This window comes from Apiospora aurea (genome assembly GCF_038362705.1).
Source record: "Apiospora aurea strain CBS 24483 chromosome Unknown utg000005l_segment0_segment0, whole genome shotgun sequence".
Taxonomy (NCBI): Eukaryota; Fungi; Ascomycota; class Sordariomycetes; order Amphisphaeriales; family Apiosporaceae; genus Apiospora; species Apiospora aurea.
In genome coordinates, this window is record NW_027117392.1 from 6662576 (window position 1) to 6679777 (window position 17202).

General features: G+C 57.8%; 5 protein-coding genes across 5 annotated transcripts; all 5 read right to left on the bottom strand.

Moving 5' to 3' along the window:
• Positions 1–463: 463 nt before the first annotated feature.
• Positions 464–832, bottom strand: PG986_008556 (uncharacterized protein; the record flags this gene model as incomplete). Its single annotated transcript, XM_066844778.1, has 1 exon — positions 464–832. The coding sequence occupies one exon, from the start codon at positions 830–832 to the stop codon at positions 464–466; it is 369 nt and encodes a 122-aa protein (XP_066700890.1).
• Positions 833–1363: 531 nt separating this feature from the next.
• Positions 1364–2890, bottom strand: PG986_008557 (uncharacterized protein; the record flags this gene model as incomplete). The annotated part of the gene is made up of 4 exons (XM_066844779.1): positions 1364–2054; positions 2139–2459; positions 2510–2634; positions 2720–2890. The coding sequence occupies 4 exons, from the start codon at positions 2888–2890 to the stop codon at positions 1364–1366; spliced, it is 1308 nt and encodes a 435-aa protein (XP_066700891.1).
• Positions 2891–3844: 954 nt separating this feature from the next.
• On the bottom strand, positions 3845–4996 carry PG986_008558 (Endonuclease/exonuclease/phosphatase; the record flags this gene model as incomplete). Its single annotated transcript, XM_066844780.1, has 1 exon — positions 3845–4996. The coding sequence occupies one exon, from the start codon at positions 4994–4996 to the stop codon at positions 3845–3847; it is 1152 nt and encodes a 383-aa protein (XP_066700892.1).
• A 1315-nt stretch (positions 4997–6311) lies between these two features.
• Positions 6312–8417, bottom strand: PG986_008559 (synaptic vesicle transporter; the record flags this gene model as incomplete). The annotated part of the gene is made up of 1 exon (XM_066844781.1): positions 6312–8417. The coding sequence occupies one exon, from the start codon at positions 8415–8417 to the stop codon at positions 6312–6314; it is 2106 nt and encodes a 701-aa protein (XP_066700893.1).
• Positions 8418–11904: 3487 nt separating this feature from the next.
• PG986_008560 (uncharacterized protein) lies at positions 11905–16901 on the bottom strand (the record flags this gene model as incomplete). Its single annotated transcript, XM_066844782.1, has 4 exons — positions 11905–13353; positions 13397–14561; positions 14627–15513; positions 16779–16901. The coding sequence occupies 4 exons, from the start codon at positions 16899–16901 to the stop codon at positions 11905–11907; spliced, it is 3624 nt and encodes a 1207-aa protein (XP_066700894.1).
• Between the last annotated feature and the right edge of the window lie 301 nt (positions 16902–17202).

Below are 17202 nucleotides of genomic sequence, written 5' to 3' on the forward strand. Positions count from 1 at the left end.
CGTGGCCCTGAGCGATTGTTGAGTGTCCCAGGTGAAGACATGGAAGCTGTGGCAAAGATTTGTACCTCAGCTTCAAGCAGCAGTTGAGAATGGTGTATGCAGCACCCACACGTACACGAACCACTTGACATTCACGAAGGGCTTCACGTTTGCAAGTTGAGATGTTTTGTCACAGTACCCATTTCCATTCTAAAGCAGGCCGGGTCCTGGTATTCTGTGAGATCTGAGCAGGTGCCATCATTTGCTTGTTTCCGTATGTTCTGTGTCTCAACATCAGCACGTAGTGGTGATGATATACCTCATATAGACCAGGTGCCATGGTTCCAGTAACGGTCCGTCATCGTGTTCGTTCTCAGTAAAGCCCTTTACTCATTGTTCCATCCCACGCCTTCCAGTGACTGATTCTCTCTTCCACCCTAGGTTTCTCTGCTTCCGAGCGGGACGACAGGACCGTTTCCCACCTTCACCCAGTTGGTAGGACCATGCTGAGCACGATGCCGGTCCTGGTATGGAAGCCGCCGATGCGCTCCCGGACACGGTCGCTGAACGTCTGGCCTGCGACAAGAGGACCGGCCGCGCCCTTGACAGTAGTGGTGATTCCATAGGTTTCGGCGTCGGAAATCGCGGTCCAGACTACGGAAGAAGCGGGAGGTGGGTTCTCGAAGCCATCGGTATATCGTCTTCCCTGTGTGGGTGCGTGTAGGAGGGGCTTTGGGGTGAGCTTGTCAATGAAGCTATCGAGAACTTCGAGGGAGGAGGGCGACTGGGGCAGATTGACGTCGCTGCCATCTGTTGCTGATGTACCGCCAGCGTTGTTCTCCGTACCGGTCATCTTGGTGTTGCGGGCGTTGGAGAGCAGGTGTGATGGTCTTGGGCGTGGAAGAGGGACTGGAGAATTGATCCTGGAAGGTGCGCCTGGGTGAAGTCAGATTATGAAATCGATTGGCAGCAGAGTCGTGACATTCCAGAATCTGATCCTAGTGTTGGCGGTCCCTGGAGCAGGAAGAAGAGGAAGTTTGCAATAGCGTGGTGGTGTTGTTGATGACTGGCAACCAAGTGAGATCAATTGGCTGCAATCGATGAGTATTTTTGCCGGGTCAAGTCAATCAACTTCTGCCAATCGACGAATTGATGACATGCTCTTGGAGTTTGGTGGAAATTCAGTGAGTGATTGTTTGATTGTTCATTTCTAATGTCATGGAAATGTGAAGGGAAGTGGAAGTCAGTGGATCCGCTTTGTTCACTTCAGGCAGGCTTTAACATTTGAGCTTCAGTGACCTAGATACATGAGTACATAGATAGCAATTAGGCGTTGATACCATATCTCAGGCACTCATGACCTCGATACGTTTCCTGCCACCCATTACCTCCGCGTAAGCCGCACTTTGAACCCCTGATTGTACGCCACCCCGCCCGCGACGACGTACTCCCCCGCCGCGAGCATCTCCATGTCGAAGCGCCTTACCACCTGCGGCACCACCTTCCACAGCTCCATGTTGGCAATCTCCTTGCCCAGGCACTGGCGGGGCCCCGCCCCGAACCCGAACTGCGCCGCCTCCATCTCCCCGGCCTTCTTGTCGCCAGCCTCCAGCCACCGCTCCGGCCGGTACGTCTCCGGGTCCGGTGCGTACAGTTCCGGGTCGCGGTGCACCACGTAGGAGATGGTCGTGACCTCGGTCCCGGGCGGGACGAGGACGCCGTCGAACAGCTTGGCCTTGGGGTTGCGGCCGGAAGGAGTTAGTCGCGCAAACAGGTTCGTCGCGGGCGGGGCCAGGCGCAAGGCCTCCTTGATGCACGCGCCCAAGTACGGCAAGTGCCGGCGCGCCTCCTCGTACGCGACGGGGTCGCTCAGCTTCCCCTCGCGCTCCGCTGTCTCCAGCTCGGCGCGCGCCTTGGTCAGCACGCGGCCGCCGTCCGTGGCCAGGAGGTAGCGCAGGGTGCAGCCCAGGGCCGTGGCGGTGGTGTCGGCGCCGGCTTGGATCAGGAGGGTGACGTGGGCGCGCTTCTCGACCGGGGCGAGGGGGGCGCCGGACTCGTAGCGGGCGTCGAGGCAGCTGGTAGTAGTCAGTGCCAAGCATCTTACTTCGTTGCCCCTTTCTCCATAGTCGTCACATGATGAATAAGTGATAGAGACTTACTACTGTAAGTAATCCGGCTTCTCCATATAGAACCCCTTCCCCTCCGCCTCCATCTTCGCCTCCCGCGACTTGACTTGCTGGTCGGCCTGGGCGATCAAGTACCCCATGCCGCTCCGGTCGCTCACCGATGGGAGAAAGTAGCCCGCCAGCCATTTATTCCCCAGCACGTGGCGCCGGAACGACTGCCAGCGGCCCGCGACGCCGAAGAAGTCAAGCCCCGTACGCCACTCCGCCAGGAGGCCACGCTCGTCGCGGCTGTTCTTCACGAAGCCCCAAGGCTCGGTGAAGGAGACCATGGTCATGATGTCGGCAGCGAACTCGCTGGGTATGTGGGTCAGTTACCTGTCGAGGCAGGGGTAAATGGGACTTACGCGACTTTGTCGCATAACAGAACTGCTTCTTTCCGCTCGGCGAACTCCGTCATCTTATCCACGAAGAGCCGGACTTGGTCGTCGATGCGGGATTCCCAGTTCTTTTTGAGATATCCAATTGACCACTACATGAGAAGTTAGACGCACATCTGTGTGTCAAGTTCAGACTTAACTAGAAGAAGCGCTCTCGAGAAACAGCACTTCACCTACCTGCGTGCCGCCCAAGGCCTTCCGCAACCGCCGGTGGGCCTCGCCGTCGCGCGTCGTGAAAAGCTGCGGCGGTCCCAGGACGCCGGTCTCGTAAAGGCTCTCCGTCTTGAAATTACACGCCGGGTCCCAATAGATGTCCTGCAACGCCGACGGCCGGGGGAAGAGCAGCATGGACGGGGGTGATCCGGATAGGGGTATCCGCTTGCGACCATGTCAATTACGTTGACACCGAATGACCGATCCCATCAGTCGATGTGACTTACTTCCGTACTTCTTCGTTAAGCCGAGCAGCCATTCCGATTCCACCCGCCGCCAAGAGATGAAAGCCAACGTGAGCGACGTCGCCGCCGCGTACCACGGCCCCGGGAACTTGGATAGGGGGTGCAGGTACACCCTGCGGACCGTTCGGACGACTGCTGCGGAGACGAGCCCCACGAGCAGCAGACCGAGGGTATGGTACCAAGAGAAATCACGAAGCGTCATCAACACCGTCATGGTTTACTGCTCAATTCAAGATAGCTTTGCTTTGATGTGGTGTTAGGAGTTGGTATAGATTCGGGAAAAAGAACGATGTAGCAATGCAGTACTTGATCCTCTGGAAGTAGGTCGAGACCCGACTTTAAAGGGACTGCCAAACACACACACACACGCGCCCCCCACGGAATGACATCCTGTATGAAATTGTCTTCTATCGCGGGGAAACTCCTAGACCTTTACACGAAGCATGCGCTCCTGCAATGCGACGGTCCAGGCCTATCAGAAGGGTCCATTAGCAAATATCAAAATGCATTGGTAAGCGTCCAAGAAAGCTGAGTGGCTCGGGGCAGCGTTGATCTATCCGGCATTGGGGAACCGCTGCAACGTCGTTGAAGCCGGACGGACGGGACCGAGCAAACAATGGGCCAGCCTAAAGAGCTTCTAGCGATTGGAGGCTGGCCAATGCCTGGGCGGGCACATGCCGACGGCATCGTCTTATGAGGGGTGGACTTGGCCAATGAATGTGCTCAGGATTGAGGTACTGATACCATGATGTGATGCGTCATACGAGTCGCCCAAGCAAGAATGCAATGATACCTCAATCAAATTCGTACATCTGCCGTTAGTAGAAAACAAGGATTGAATCAATCATGATGCTTCGTCCCTTTGCGCGACCACCTCAAACTCGGCCATGATGCCAAGGTGATCCGTGATCCAAGGCTTCTCGTACCCCAACTTAACTAAACCCTTCCGCGCCTCTTTCTCGGCAGCCGGCAGCTCGACCCCCACCCCGAACTTCTCGAATCTGAGCAGCCGGAGGACATCCCCTTTATCATCACCATTACCGCCGCCGCCGCCGTCAGAAGAAGAAGAAGAAGAAGAAGAAGAAGGGCAGTAATACACCTTATCCATGCGCGAGCACCCGAACCGCCTCCGCGTGGCCGTCTTGGCCTGCTGGCCCCAAGTGTACCCCTCCTCGGTATCCTCCTGTCCACCCATCTCCAAGTACGCGTCCCGGAGCCCGTTGTCGTCATGCAAGGTGCGGTCGAAATCCTGGATCGCATTGAAATCACCCGCGACGATCCCCGCCGCCACCACGTCGCCGTCCTTGAGCAACTCGGCCACCGCCCGCATCTGCGCCGGCCGCAAAGGCAGCGACCCGGCCAGCGACTCGAGGTGGGTGTTACACAGCCGGATGGGCTTGTTGCGCTGCTGCTGTGCCGCCATCGAGACATCGACGCAGAAGGCGTCGCGCGCCATGCTCGTCACCTCAAAGTGCTCGCGGAACAGTCGGACGACCGGCAGCCGGCGGTCGACGAGCATGGTGGTTCCGTAGCCCGGTGTGAACCAGTTGGAAGAATCCAGATCGGTGAGGAAGAACCGCTCGCGCACCCAAGGATTCGCGGCGATGGTCTTCAGGTCCTCGTCTACGCATTCCTGCAGGAAGATTATGGTGGCCGTGTCAGCAGTGGACGATTGTTGCTTCTGGCTGCCGGTCACGTTCTCGAGCGTCGAGAGGGCCGTGTCCATGCGGGCTTTGGCGTAGGGGGCCATGAAGTCGATGTTCCAGCTAAACAAGGCCAGCTTGGAGAAGGGGCAGGGCTGCTGCCCATCGGCCGCTGCACCACCTTTGGCCTTCTTCTTTTTCCGCCCTTGGTTCGGGTCGGGTTTCTTTTGTTTCTCCCATACCTGCTTTCGCTGGTTGAAAGCGTAATGATCTTGTCCGACCGTGTCTCCAGCGTAAACCCCATCCATGTTGTTTCCGTATATCCGCAGCTCATCCTCGTACTCCCACAGCATGTCTTGGTATTCCAAGGGCATGTCATCGGACACCCACGGTGCCCTTCTATATGCGGGTATTCCATACTTCTCGTACCTGGGTGCCCTTTTATGTCTGACAGCAGTCGCCTGGTATGCTCGACTTGCGATGCTGCGGGGGTTCACTGGTGCCGGGAAGCGCCTAGCCACGCCGTGGATGCAATTTCCCATACGAACACAGAAATTCATGATTCAGAAGCTCGAACCTCCAGGCAATCACCGGGCGGTATACGGTAATAACCTAAGTAAATGAGAGGACTAGATCATGGCCTGCTGTGTAGCTTTGATTATTTACCGGGGAACACTCTCAACTTGCCAAGTCGAAAGGTTGGGTTTCCCAGCTCCCTTTTTTAGTCGGCACAGCCTTTCTTAATTACGTTTGATTGGACAGCTGGCTGAAGTCTTTTCATCTGATCTCTGCCGAACATTCGGCGTCTTATTTGCTTCTCCGACATCACAAAAGCCAATGTGACAGAACAGAGGGAGGCAGAGGCCAAATGTACGTTGCAAGCACATCTGCGAATATCACATGCTTATCATTCATAAAGAACCAGCGCGGCAGCGCCAATGTCGCTGTACTGAGGTCGGGCGCATATTCTGGCGGGGCTAGGAACAAGAACGTCGGCGAAAGAGCGATCCCAAAACCAGTCGTCGGTCGACGAGGATCGTGGTCTTCAGGCCGGACTTGACGCACTCCTGGAGGAAGATGACGGCGGCCGTAGTGACAGGTTAGCAGCTAGTTAGGTCCCGGAGCGCCTGCAGGGCGGCGTCTGTGCGGGCCTCGGCGAAGGGGAGGTTGAAGTCGATGGCTGTTCCAGCTGAACAAGGGTAGGTTGGTGATTCCCTGGCCTTGTTGCGCATCATCATTTTTTCCTTCTTGCTGGTGTTGGTGCTGTTGATGATCTGCAGTCGTTGCCGTCTGTGGTTCCATTTCTACGTGTGCGATTGAAAGCGAAGTACGGCCCAAGCCAGAGACCCTGCCTAAACGCCAGTACCCTATCAGACGCCATCACGTTATCATCGCCAATACACATCACTAGACCAGTCTAGACCACGATGAGGTAAGTCTTTGGATGATTATCATTTATCTGAAAAGAAGTGTATATTACAGTAAGCAAAATCAAGGGGTATGCAGTCGTACTCAAAAAGCCAAAGCCGGGGGGGGTATACTGGCCCCCTGCAATATAGCCCATAACAAAACTCCACGAGATATGCAAGTTTAATCCAAACTTCATTAAGTAGTCTTCTTCTTCCCCTGTGTGCCTCTACACTGCCTCCTCCTCAACTCTTACTTCAATCACAGCTCCCGATTCCGCTCCGGCTGCGTCGAAGGAATCGTCGACAAGTGATGATGCAGCCTCTGCGCGTGCTCCTCATGATGCAGCCCCACCTCTCCAACATCATCGACATCGTGCTCGCCCCGGGGCCCCTCGTGGCTGTTCCGCCCGCTCGGCGCCCGGCTGTGGTTCGCGCTCGCCACGCGGCTGTGCGCGCGCTCCGCGGCGTGCTTGCTGGCGTAGTACGAGCTGCGCCGACTGCTGGGCCCGAACCGGTCGCGTCCGAGGCCGGGGCGGGTGGGCGTCTTGGCCCCCGAGGGCGTCGCGGTCCCCGAGCGGTGCGCGGGCGTGGCAATACCTGAAGAATCCGCCACGTCGTATGTACTCGAAGTCTGACCACCATTGGCGGCGGCGGCGGCAGCCGACGTAGGGCCCGCACGAGAAGGCCGTCGAGAAGCTCCAGTCCCGGCATCGCTGGCGCGCGAGTGCGTCCGCACCAGACTGAGGCGGCGGCCCTGGTACTCCTCGGTCCCCGAGGCCAAGCTCTGGGCGAAGGGCGAGCGCTTGCGGAGGGCCGGGCCCTTCCAGTAGATGACGTAGACGGCCGCGACCAGCAAGAAAGAAATACAGAACAGGATCGTCGACGCGTAGGGCAGGTTCATGCCCTTCTCGGCGCCAATGTTGGAATAGAAGGGCGTCGCCGGCACCGTGAGCACGCCCGCGAGGAAATCGCGCGCCCAGCCGTTGCCGCCCGTGGCCGAGGCCGAGTAGGGGCCGTAGGCGCAGATCATGTAGTCGATGGTGGCCATGTAGATGGCGTAGTTGGCGATGCCGATGATGGCGCTGCCGACCATGGTGCCGATCCAGTGCAGGGGCGGTCCCGTGCTGGTCCAGGCGAAAATGATTAAACCGATGGGCAGGCAGGGCGCCAGGTACAGCAGCCACGACAGGCGCGACTCGTACTGCGCGTGCTCGTCGTCCGGGTTGCGGGCGCGGGCGCGCTTGTTGCGCTTGATGGCCGGAATAAAAGAAAGCCAGGCCAGGACGTAGCCGATGCCGATGGGGATGAAACTCAAACCGATCTGGGACGGGCTGAAGCCCCACTGCTTGTAGACGAGGGCGAACGATTGAATCTGCATGAAGATGAGGGCGTCGGCGAAACCGGACAGCAACGACAGCACCAGGACGATGGGCTCGGTCAGGAACATGCGGAAGGGCCGCAGCCAGGTGTAGATGAGCTCCTTGACGGTGAAGCGGTCCCAGAAGGACTCGATCTCGTCCGGGCCGTAGCAGTTGGGGTCCTCGCCCGTCTTGCGGCGCTTTTTCGCGATCTTGTCGAGCATGATGGTCGTGCGCGTCTCGGGCACGGTCAGCAGGTGCAGGATCTGGACGAAGCCGCCGAAGATGAGCTGGATCCAGATGGTCCAGCGCCAGTGCAGGTACTGCTCGACGAAGCCGCCGATGATGGGGCCCAGGATGGAGCCGCCGACGGACGAAAACACAATGTAGGCGACGGCGTACTGCTGGTGGTCGCCGTCGAACATGTCGGCGATCATGCCCAGAGTGACACTGCCGCCGGCCGACGACAGACCGCCGAGGGCACGGCCGACCATGAGGCTGGCAAAGTTGGGCGCCAGGGCGACGGGCAAACAGAAGATGTTGACGAGAAACAGCGACGCCTGCAGCACGGGCTTGCGGCCAAACTCCTCGGACCAGGGCGCCCAGAGCTCGCAGCCGAAGGCGTAGAAGATCAGGAAGACGGCGGCGCCGGCGCGGGCCCCCTGCTCGCTGACGCCGAACTCCTCGGAGATGCCGCCGAGGCCGTTGGAGTAGAGCGACGTGTTGAAGTTCATCGAGGTCTGAACCAGGAAGATGACGGTCAGGATCCACCACTTGTACCACTCCGGGAAGGCGTAGCCGAGCTGTTCCTCGACTTCCTCTTCTTTCAGCTCGCGCCGTTCGCCGGTGCCACTGGCGGCCAGGGCCTTTTTCTCCTGGTCGAGGCGCTCAGTGCGGGCGCCGACGGTCTCGTTGGCAGGCTTCAGTGGTCCGGTGTGAGTAGCATGGCCGTTAGTCGAAGACTCGGACCCGAAGGCCGTCTTCTCGCTGTCGGTAGGTGCCACCATGGTCAAGAATTGGATGGTGGGTGGCGAGGTTCCAGGGACAGCAACAGTCGGGATGGGGGGAGCGGAACTACCGCATACGACTATCGGGTGTGGGAGGAATGTTGACAAGCGATGGTAGGTAAGACAACAGCAACCACTTCTGTTTTTTTTTTCCTAGGGGGGGTTCCCCAGATTTAAGTATTTTGCGGACTAAGCGATAGGGGTGCTTGAATGTATGGAGAAGAAAAGAAATCTTGCGGAGAGAGAGGCCGGTTGCAGTTGGTCATCCAGACCGGGGAGCCGTGACATGGTCGGTTAAACGTATGAGAAAAGGAAATAAGCCAAGGCCCGAGGTGTGGGAACGGCCCATCTGGTATGCAACCTATAAGTAGGAGCAGCGACTACTAGTCACTCGTCCCGTACAGTAGCCAGTAGCCTGCGTGCGCAAGTCGGGGCCCATGTTGCTAGGATGCGGGAAGGGCTGGCTGGCAGGGGGAGGCAGGAGGAGCGCGAAGTCGCGAAGGACGGACTTTGTCACGTCATAGGCAAGTAAGGAACAAGCACCCTCGTTCAGAGTCACACGCTCAGCTCCCGCGTCAGGTCAAGGGCAGGCAAGGTTCAAGGCAAGGTGGAAAGCCAGGGAGATGAGATGGGGGATGATGCATGCAGACTGGCGAATGCAATCCCACTGTTGATCTTGTCGCCTTGCCGTGGGTGCTGTGCTGAGCAAATAAGAAGCCGTGGAAGCTCTCGCCTCTTCTCTCGCACGCATTTCCCAAGTACGCCGCATTCGACATGGTACATGTGCAGAATTGGGCAAGCACAGCACGCACAGGTAGGACAGCAGAACAAAAAGCGAAGCGAGCCATCGACGGTTGGGACTCTAATCGGGCCATTTCTCCCCCGGCCATCCCACAGCATCCCCCAGTCTGCCAGTCAGTGGACAGCAACAACGACCCGCAATGACGCAGATTCCGCGATCCGACTCTGTGGGGACTCCGACTGGGGTGGGAGAGGCAGTGGGCGGAAGAAGAACCTAGCACTTAGCATTCACTTAAAATCCACGAGGAGACGAGAAAGCCACGACCAGAAAACGGCCGGCATCGACAGAGCTAAGCGTCTTAGCTCGGACGGGAAGAGGGGGACAGCCCGTGTCGTGACCACTGACTGCCGCGTTGGCGGTCAACTCAAGCATTGTAAGCAAGCAGCTGGGCATCTCTTGGAAAACAGAACCAAGACTTTTGGATTCGAGATTCCCGTACTTGGCCGTCCCTCACATAAGCCTTGGTTGTCATCCATCCATGCACTGTCAATTGATCAAGTCGATCTAGGTGGTACAGCTAATTTATTAGCTACATCCCGTCCAGACGAGTGTGCGTGTGTGTGTGTCCCGGATTGTTGACCGCTGAGTCGCTGACACAAGATGGCGAAACGAGCATTCAACGTCATCCAAAGTTTATCCGTCACGCGACCAAAGAATCCTGCCTGCCGTCTTGGATTGTGGCATTGGGTGACCTGATCATACTGGTTAATAGGCAGCTGTACGGCCTGGTCGCACAAACTTCTGCCCATGCCAGACCTCGGGAGTCTCTCGACGCCCAGTGGACCCCCCATCCGAGTAGAAACGAACGGTGAAAAAAAAAAAAAAAAAAAAAGGAAACGCAGAGAGTTCGCGCAGACTCGTGCCGACTACTGAAGGTAGACCAGAGGTTTCGATGGTTTTAACAGGCCGGCGCTTATTTCCCTTCGAGGCCTTGTCCCAGTCGCCGTCGAAGCCTCCCACGAGCCCCACTGGCGAGGAACAAAGGCCCACTGTTTCTCGCTGTCTCCTCCGGGTTGTTTTCCCCAGTTCGTCAACCAGAACAGTCCCATGGGGCAGAGACAAAAAAAAACGCCCCGGGAATGCCGGCGCAATTCTCGGTCGCTTTTCCTGACATTCGCTTTTACTAGTGGTAAATCAAGCGGCCATCGCCCAACTCTGTTCATTTCCACTCTGTGGCAGGCAACCTTCCTCCATCCTAAACATTACGTGCTGCACAGAGCCTCACTGCCTCGGCCATCCAATGTGAACATGCAAAACGCAAAATGCCATTTCCATTTTCCCATCCTATCCTCTTCTCCATCCACGTCGTTCTTCCAACCCAGCCACCACTGGCAAGCGGTCCAATCTGCGCCCCTTGACTCGGAGCCAAGAACAGCCTCCAGAAAGCTTAGGTCTCTTGGCTCTGCGAATCCTAAATTCTCACATCCCGCGCCGCCGCGCGCCCTGTTGGCCGCACTGGCACTTTTCTGCTGATCGGCCACTATTCCCGGGCCTGGTCCTCTTGGCTTCTTGGCAAGCCTTTGCTGGTGGCTGGTCAGAAGGAGCTTCATCCCTGGCCAGCGGCAGCCTAGCACAGATGTAACATTGAGTCAACCCCTACTACTGGCGCTACTTACGTAAATATCAAACAGCCTCTTACTCCCAGAAATTATTCCCGTGGTTCGTGGGTCTCACGATGGTCTTCGTGGCCCGCGACAAGGAGTACATATTTTGCTGCAGGGGGCAGTTCAAGATCATCCTCCTTCGTACTATTCGTGACACTCGGGAATAATCACATTTCGGAACCTCTGATCGGACCAAGAGCTCCATTGCGCAAGGACGGTTGAAGACCTCCGCATCATTAGTATAGCATGTAGCGTATGCATTCTGTCTTGAGCAGCGCAAGACTATTGACCACGGCATCAGCCTGTTTCTACTAGCAGGGAGCGGCACAAAATGTCGGTCAACAAGATACACCTTCAACTAGCATTGTACGATTCCCGTGCCGTATATAACACCTATGAGAGTCCAAAGTGCAATGTCCAAACGCTTCTTCCCATTCGCATCGAACCCAGGTAGGCAAAGTGATGAATGATTTGTTCGCTATAATACGATAAGTACATTGTATGTGTACAGCTGGGACCATCGCAGGCTTCCTCCTCGAGCACCGTTTTCTTCTTTCCCTGCCTTCCACGCTCAGGCTACTCAAGCAATCAAAGCAAACCCCCAGAAACAAGTAATGAAAATTGAAAAGAAAACAGAAGATGGAGAATTCGCATGTCATCGCTCGGGGGTATATGTCAGTAATCGTGTGAAAAGAGTGATCCGAAAGCCTGCCTCGTTCCGCCCGCTCAGTAGTGAGGAGAAGCAGTGAACATGAACAGCCTTCATCCCAGTGTGATGTGAGAAGTGTTGTTTACCTCCTCCCCCAGCCCATGCCGTTTTCCCACCTCCCTCCCTAGTAGTAGTTCCCTTTTCCATCGCTGCATCATTAAGAGACGGGCACGTGTCCCATCTCCTCACTCTCTCTCTCCCCCAAAAGTCATGACTGGCGTATACAATCATACAAAAACACCAGGCAACCCCCCACATCGCCCTCATCGCGTTCAGGTATAGATTGATGAACATGTTCATCACCATTGCCACCACGGATGCCGCGACGATCGCCAATACAACCCGCACCAATATATCTAGACGTTCCGCTTCTCACAGCTCGTCCCGAATATGATCAACCGTCTCCTTGACCCCCTCCGTAAACGCGCTCGCCGTGTCCGCGACATTGCTGGCAGCCGACGCCGCCGCCACCGACGCCTCGCTCATGGCGCTCGAAGCCGTCGCGCTCGCGGCGCCGTAGACACCGGCCAGGCGGGCAAAGACGGATTCCGTCACCGTAGGCTCCTTGCCCACGATGAGCTCTGACACCAGGGAGCTGACTACGGAGTACTGGGCCGCCGCCGCTTCGGTGGCAGATCCGGCATATTCACCAGCGGCCGAGTTAGCTGAAGAAAGAGAATCGGCGGCGGCACCCGTGGCTGAGGCGGCATAGTCACCAGCCTGGGAGGCATAGTCGCCCGCGGCCGAGTAGAGGTTCTCGTACCAGGGAGTAGGGGTAGGGGCACCGTAGACTTGAGAGCTGACTTGGCTGACGAGGTAGTCCCAGTTGGCAGCAACCGAGTCGCCAGCCGAAGAGGCAGAGTCACCTGCAGCGGATGCATAATCACCCGCAGCCGAAGCAGCCGATGCCGCAGCCTCGCTAGCCGCCGACGCCACCGACGAAGCCGACTCGCCCGCAACCGAGGCCACAGAGCTGGCAGTGCCCTGGATGTCGGTCGGGGTGGGCGTGGCCGTCATGGAACTCACAGCCGTGGAGGCAGCGGAAAGGAATTCCTCGTAGCGGGCATGCGCGACACCGAGTCCGGCGTAGTAGTTGTGCTTGGCCTGATCGAGCATCTTGGCGGCGCGCTCCGACGGGGTGCTGGGCGTGGGCTCGGCGGCACCGATGACCACCTTGGCGTTCTCAAACTGCTCGCCGGCCCAGCTGACTGAGTCTTGCAGGTTCTTCTGGGCGATGGACTGCACGCGCTCCCAGTCGACCGACGGCATGTTGGGCATCGTGGGCATGTCGGGCATCCACTTGGTGGTGGGCGTTCCGTAGATACCCTGAGAGGCGGCCGTGGCGGCGTTCTGGAGGCGCGAGTTGGCAGTCGCCAGGGCGTCAAAGTAGCCTTGGGAAACCGAGCTGAACATCTCCTCGTGGGCGGGCTTGGGCGTGCCGCTAACTTGCACCGAGACGGCGGACATGGCGCTCGAGTACTTGTCGGCCGCTTGGGCGATGGCGCTGGTGTAAGCCGCCTGGGCAGCCGCGGTGACGCTGGCAGCAGCATCCGTGGGGAGGGCAGACTTGACGTTGGAAAGGAAGGGCTCGGCGTCATCCTCGTAGTCGTCCAGGATGGGCTTTCTCGATGGGACGGATTGGGCCATAGCACCAAACATGGCGGACTTGACGCTAGGCGTGGCTGACCCGGCCGAAGAGCTGGGATAGTCGGGAGAAGCAACGATGGATTCCTCGACTTGCTCGGGGCCGTCGACGTCAGCTACGTCTTCGGTGGGGAGAGGCTCGACAGGTTCGGCGGCATTCGTGCCAGCGCTAGCCGACTTGGAGGAAGACAGGTCAGAAGCAGCTTCCGTGGGCTCAGACGCCATGCTCTCCATGGGAGGGGGCGGCCGAGGTCTCGGCATCGACTGTATCCTCAGATGCGGCGGCCGTGGATGATGGCTTGACGGCACTGGAGGCGCCTTCGCTGATGGCTTCGCCAACAGACTCGACGCTCCCCTTGGCCTTTCCGGCAGCCGACTGGACAATCTCCTCAGCATCGCCAGCGGCCTCCTTCAGGGCATCTGCGGCCTTCCGCTGCGCCGCTTCAGCCGCCAGCTTCATGGTGCTGGCATCGAAGTCGTCAGTGTAGTCGCCAGCGAGAGCCTTCCAGGCGGCCACCTGCTTCAGGCTGCCGAGCTCCTGGGCCGCCTCGGCGGCGACGGCCATGCCCTCGTTCTCGATGTCGGCGCCGGCGGTCTGGACCTTGGGGAGGCTGGGGTGGGTGGTGACCAGCACCTTGAGGTCGTCGGTCCACTCGTCGAGGCGCGCGCGCAGCTGGTGGTACTTTTGCCAGTCCTTGTAGGTGACGCCGTCCATCCAGGCCCACTTCATGCCGAGCTTCTGGAGGGCCAGGTCGCGGATGCTCTCGAGGATGCGGATGTGTTCCTGGGCAATGGCCGTCACGGCCGTCTCGGTCTCCTCCTCGTAGCTCTGGCGCCAGGTGCGGATGGCCTGGGCCTGGTCTCTAATCTTCAGTCCGGAGGCGCGCACGGCAGCAGCGACGTCTTCCTCGAGTTGAGACGCGTCCGTCTTGGCGCCGGCATCGCGGTGCTTCTCGAGAATGCTGAGGAGGGTCTTCTTCAGGTCGCTCAGCTCCGTCTTGACGGTCTCGTCGAGCTTCGTCAGGTGGGACTTGCCGACGACGGCGGCTTCCTCCTGGATCAGTCGGTCGGCCAGATCCTGGACGCGGCCCTCGATCTCTTCGGCAGATTCCTCGGCGGCCTTGGTGAACTTGCCTTGCCACAGCTCCAGATCTTCGGCCACCGTCTTGGCGGCAGCGACGCGGACATCTTCCTTGGACTGTTCGCTCGAGTCGGAGTCGATGTTGACCTCGACGGAAGCAGAAGGTTCCGCCTCGGGCTCGACAGAAGAGGCGGCAGACTTGGCCTTGGCAGCGGCTTCGGCGACCTTGGTGGTGGCAGTGGAGGAGGAGTCGGTCGAGGATACAGAGGCGGTGGGCTTCACAAAGGCAGACTTGACGCTGGAACTAACATGGTATTTAGTACTAGTGATATATATAAATTGCAGGATTTCAGAGAGGAAAGGTCTTACGACTCGTTCTCGTCATTGAAGGTCTTGACCCTCTTATCCTGGTGGCGCCCGAGACGGTCCATAATGCGTGCGACTTGGGGGTCAACGGTCTTGATGTAGACATTCCTGACGCGGGGCCAAACCACGCCGTCGAGGAAGATGTAGGTCTTGTTCCATGCCCAGAGGGTGGTCGGGACGGCCGTGTCGACCGTGAAGGACGAGGCCATGTCGTAGCCCTGGAGGGCGTACGGCTGGACAAAGACGTAGGCGGGGAGCATGACGTCGTTGTAGGTCTGCAGTGCGTTGGCCTTGGCCACGAGGTAGTAGGGCTCAACCACGTCGGTGACCTTGGCGACGTGCGGCGCGGCGTTCTTGTCGTACTGGACCTTGGCCAGGGCCTGGTACTTGAGCAGCTGCGGCTGCACCGTCTTCTCCCATTGTGCCAGACCCAGAGCCTGGGCCTTGGATAGCTGGGGCCCGCCATACTTGACGGCGTAGGTGCGGGCCGGGGTGACGACGGTACGGTTGACGGTGTCGTAGTAGGGCTTGGCGAGCTCGACGTAGGGGGCGGCGTAGGCGTCGTAGTACGGGGTCAGGTGCGGCGAGACGACCTCCTTGAGCTGGAAGTAGGACTTGCAGACCTTGGGGGAGGACTCGGTCAGGTCTTGTATCGAGGCCGGGCAGCGGAAGAGGATGCTGATGATGGAGTACCAGGTCAGCAGCCAGGCGGTGATGCTGATGATGCGCGCCAGGAAGCCATTCTTCTTGGCGGTGCGCTTGACCGGAGGCGTCCGTTGGCGAGTCGTTATGGATTTGCCGTTTGCTTGGGGCAGGCCGTTGAGCGAGCCATTGGTATGGCCGTTCGTCTTTTTGTCTTTCCCACCATGATGGATGGAGGAGGCAACAAGCTGCCGGGCGAAGGAAGCTGTGTGTGTTTTTCCCTTGGTCTCAAAAAAGAAGCTAGTCTCTTAAAGCATGTGGTGCTTTAAAGTAGCCCTCGAGAAGAATAGAGAGCAGCAGCAGAGATTTCCAGCCCGTCGAAGGTGGGAAAGATGGGCGGGAGAAAAGTAGTTGGCAAAGGTCCAAAGTTGAAGTTGGCGGGACGCTCGCTCGGATCGTCTGGTGATGCCAGCAAAGCAAAAAGCAGCGGATAAGATAGCGAGAGAGCAATCAGTCGATGGTGCGACAATGCTGCTGGGCTGGACTGGGACGGGAGAGTAGTGTGGGTGGAGGTTGCTGCCGGGGGGTGTTGCTGTCAGTCTCCGGAGCAGGCAGGCAAAGGCCAGGAAGAAGGTACTTGCTTGTGTGTTTGGATTCAAAGTCCAGTCCAGTCGGGTCGGGTTGGTTGTTGGATGCAACACTGCTTGATGAGACCCCTCTTTTTGGTTCTGGTCGGGTAATAAAATCAGCGTCAGAGCGGCAACTGTGTACGAACACTGGTGTATGTCGACAGAATATGAAGCAAGGGGCTCGGTGAACAACGACTATCGCTCGAGAAAAGTCCTGATCATGTCCAATTCGTCATGTCTGGTTTCTTGCTCGGGCCACCAAACAAGCTTGGAAGCTCTCACCTTGAAGGAGGCCTATAATTGACGAGCTATGACGCAGTGGGGGCGTTCACAGCCAGCTCCAACTCCACAGATTGGCTTATGTTGACTACCGTCGAAAAAGAACTGGGGCAGAGCAAGTAGAAGTAGATGATGATGTAGCCAATGCTGTCGATGGATATAGATGTATTTGATGCAGGCTGACAGCTGAGTGTGCACACGCGATTCCCGATGATCAGAACGACAAGGTTGGGGGGAATGTGTCGAGGCCGGATGCAGCAGGCGTATCAATTGTCCCTGCTGCAGCTGCTAGACTGGCAGAGAAGGTGAGAGCACGTGCCGAGGTTCGTCAGAGGCGACGAGACAACGAAGGTCAGAAAGCCGGTATCTCAAGGTTGCGATATCAAGATTCAAAGACTAGAAGCAAAGCCTGTTGGGTGTATCTATCTCATTCTGGACTTCTCATTTTCTCTCACCCTCCTCCAGGCATCCCTCCCTTGACATTATCGCCGATGTTCCAGCTTCTTCCCTCTAGCCTTGACGGTTGCAGTCGTTAGCGTGACACCTTGCAGTCCTGGCCGACACGGAGACGTCATTTGCCTGTGCTGCAGACCACTCCCACGCACCCGTTTCTGTTCGCTACCACCGATTCGCTCCGGTTTGCTACGCCTAGCTCGGTGAGCTGCATGGCGCGGAGGGCCAATCGTGTGTACTCGGGGCAGATGCAGCCAGATAACGAACATGTTCATGTTGAGACCCGTCCAGTGGAATAGGATATGATATGGATGAAGCATGTCCAGCCCGAGTGGCTTTGGAGGATCGCTTGCACCACATCTGGGATATTATCTAGAAGCATCCTCTGACAAGCTTGGTGATATTTCCCCAGACGATGCAAGTGTTCTAGACCAACGCGCCCGCAGCAGAAGTCATATTGACTACTGCGGTGTGACATGTTCTGCTTCAACGCAACGCTGTCAACCCCCGGATCCTGGCCCAATTGTGCCTCGGTCCATAGGGATTCAGACAAGGCTCAATTAAATATAAAAGGAG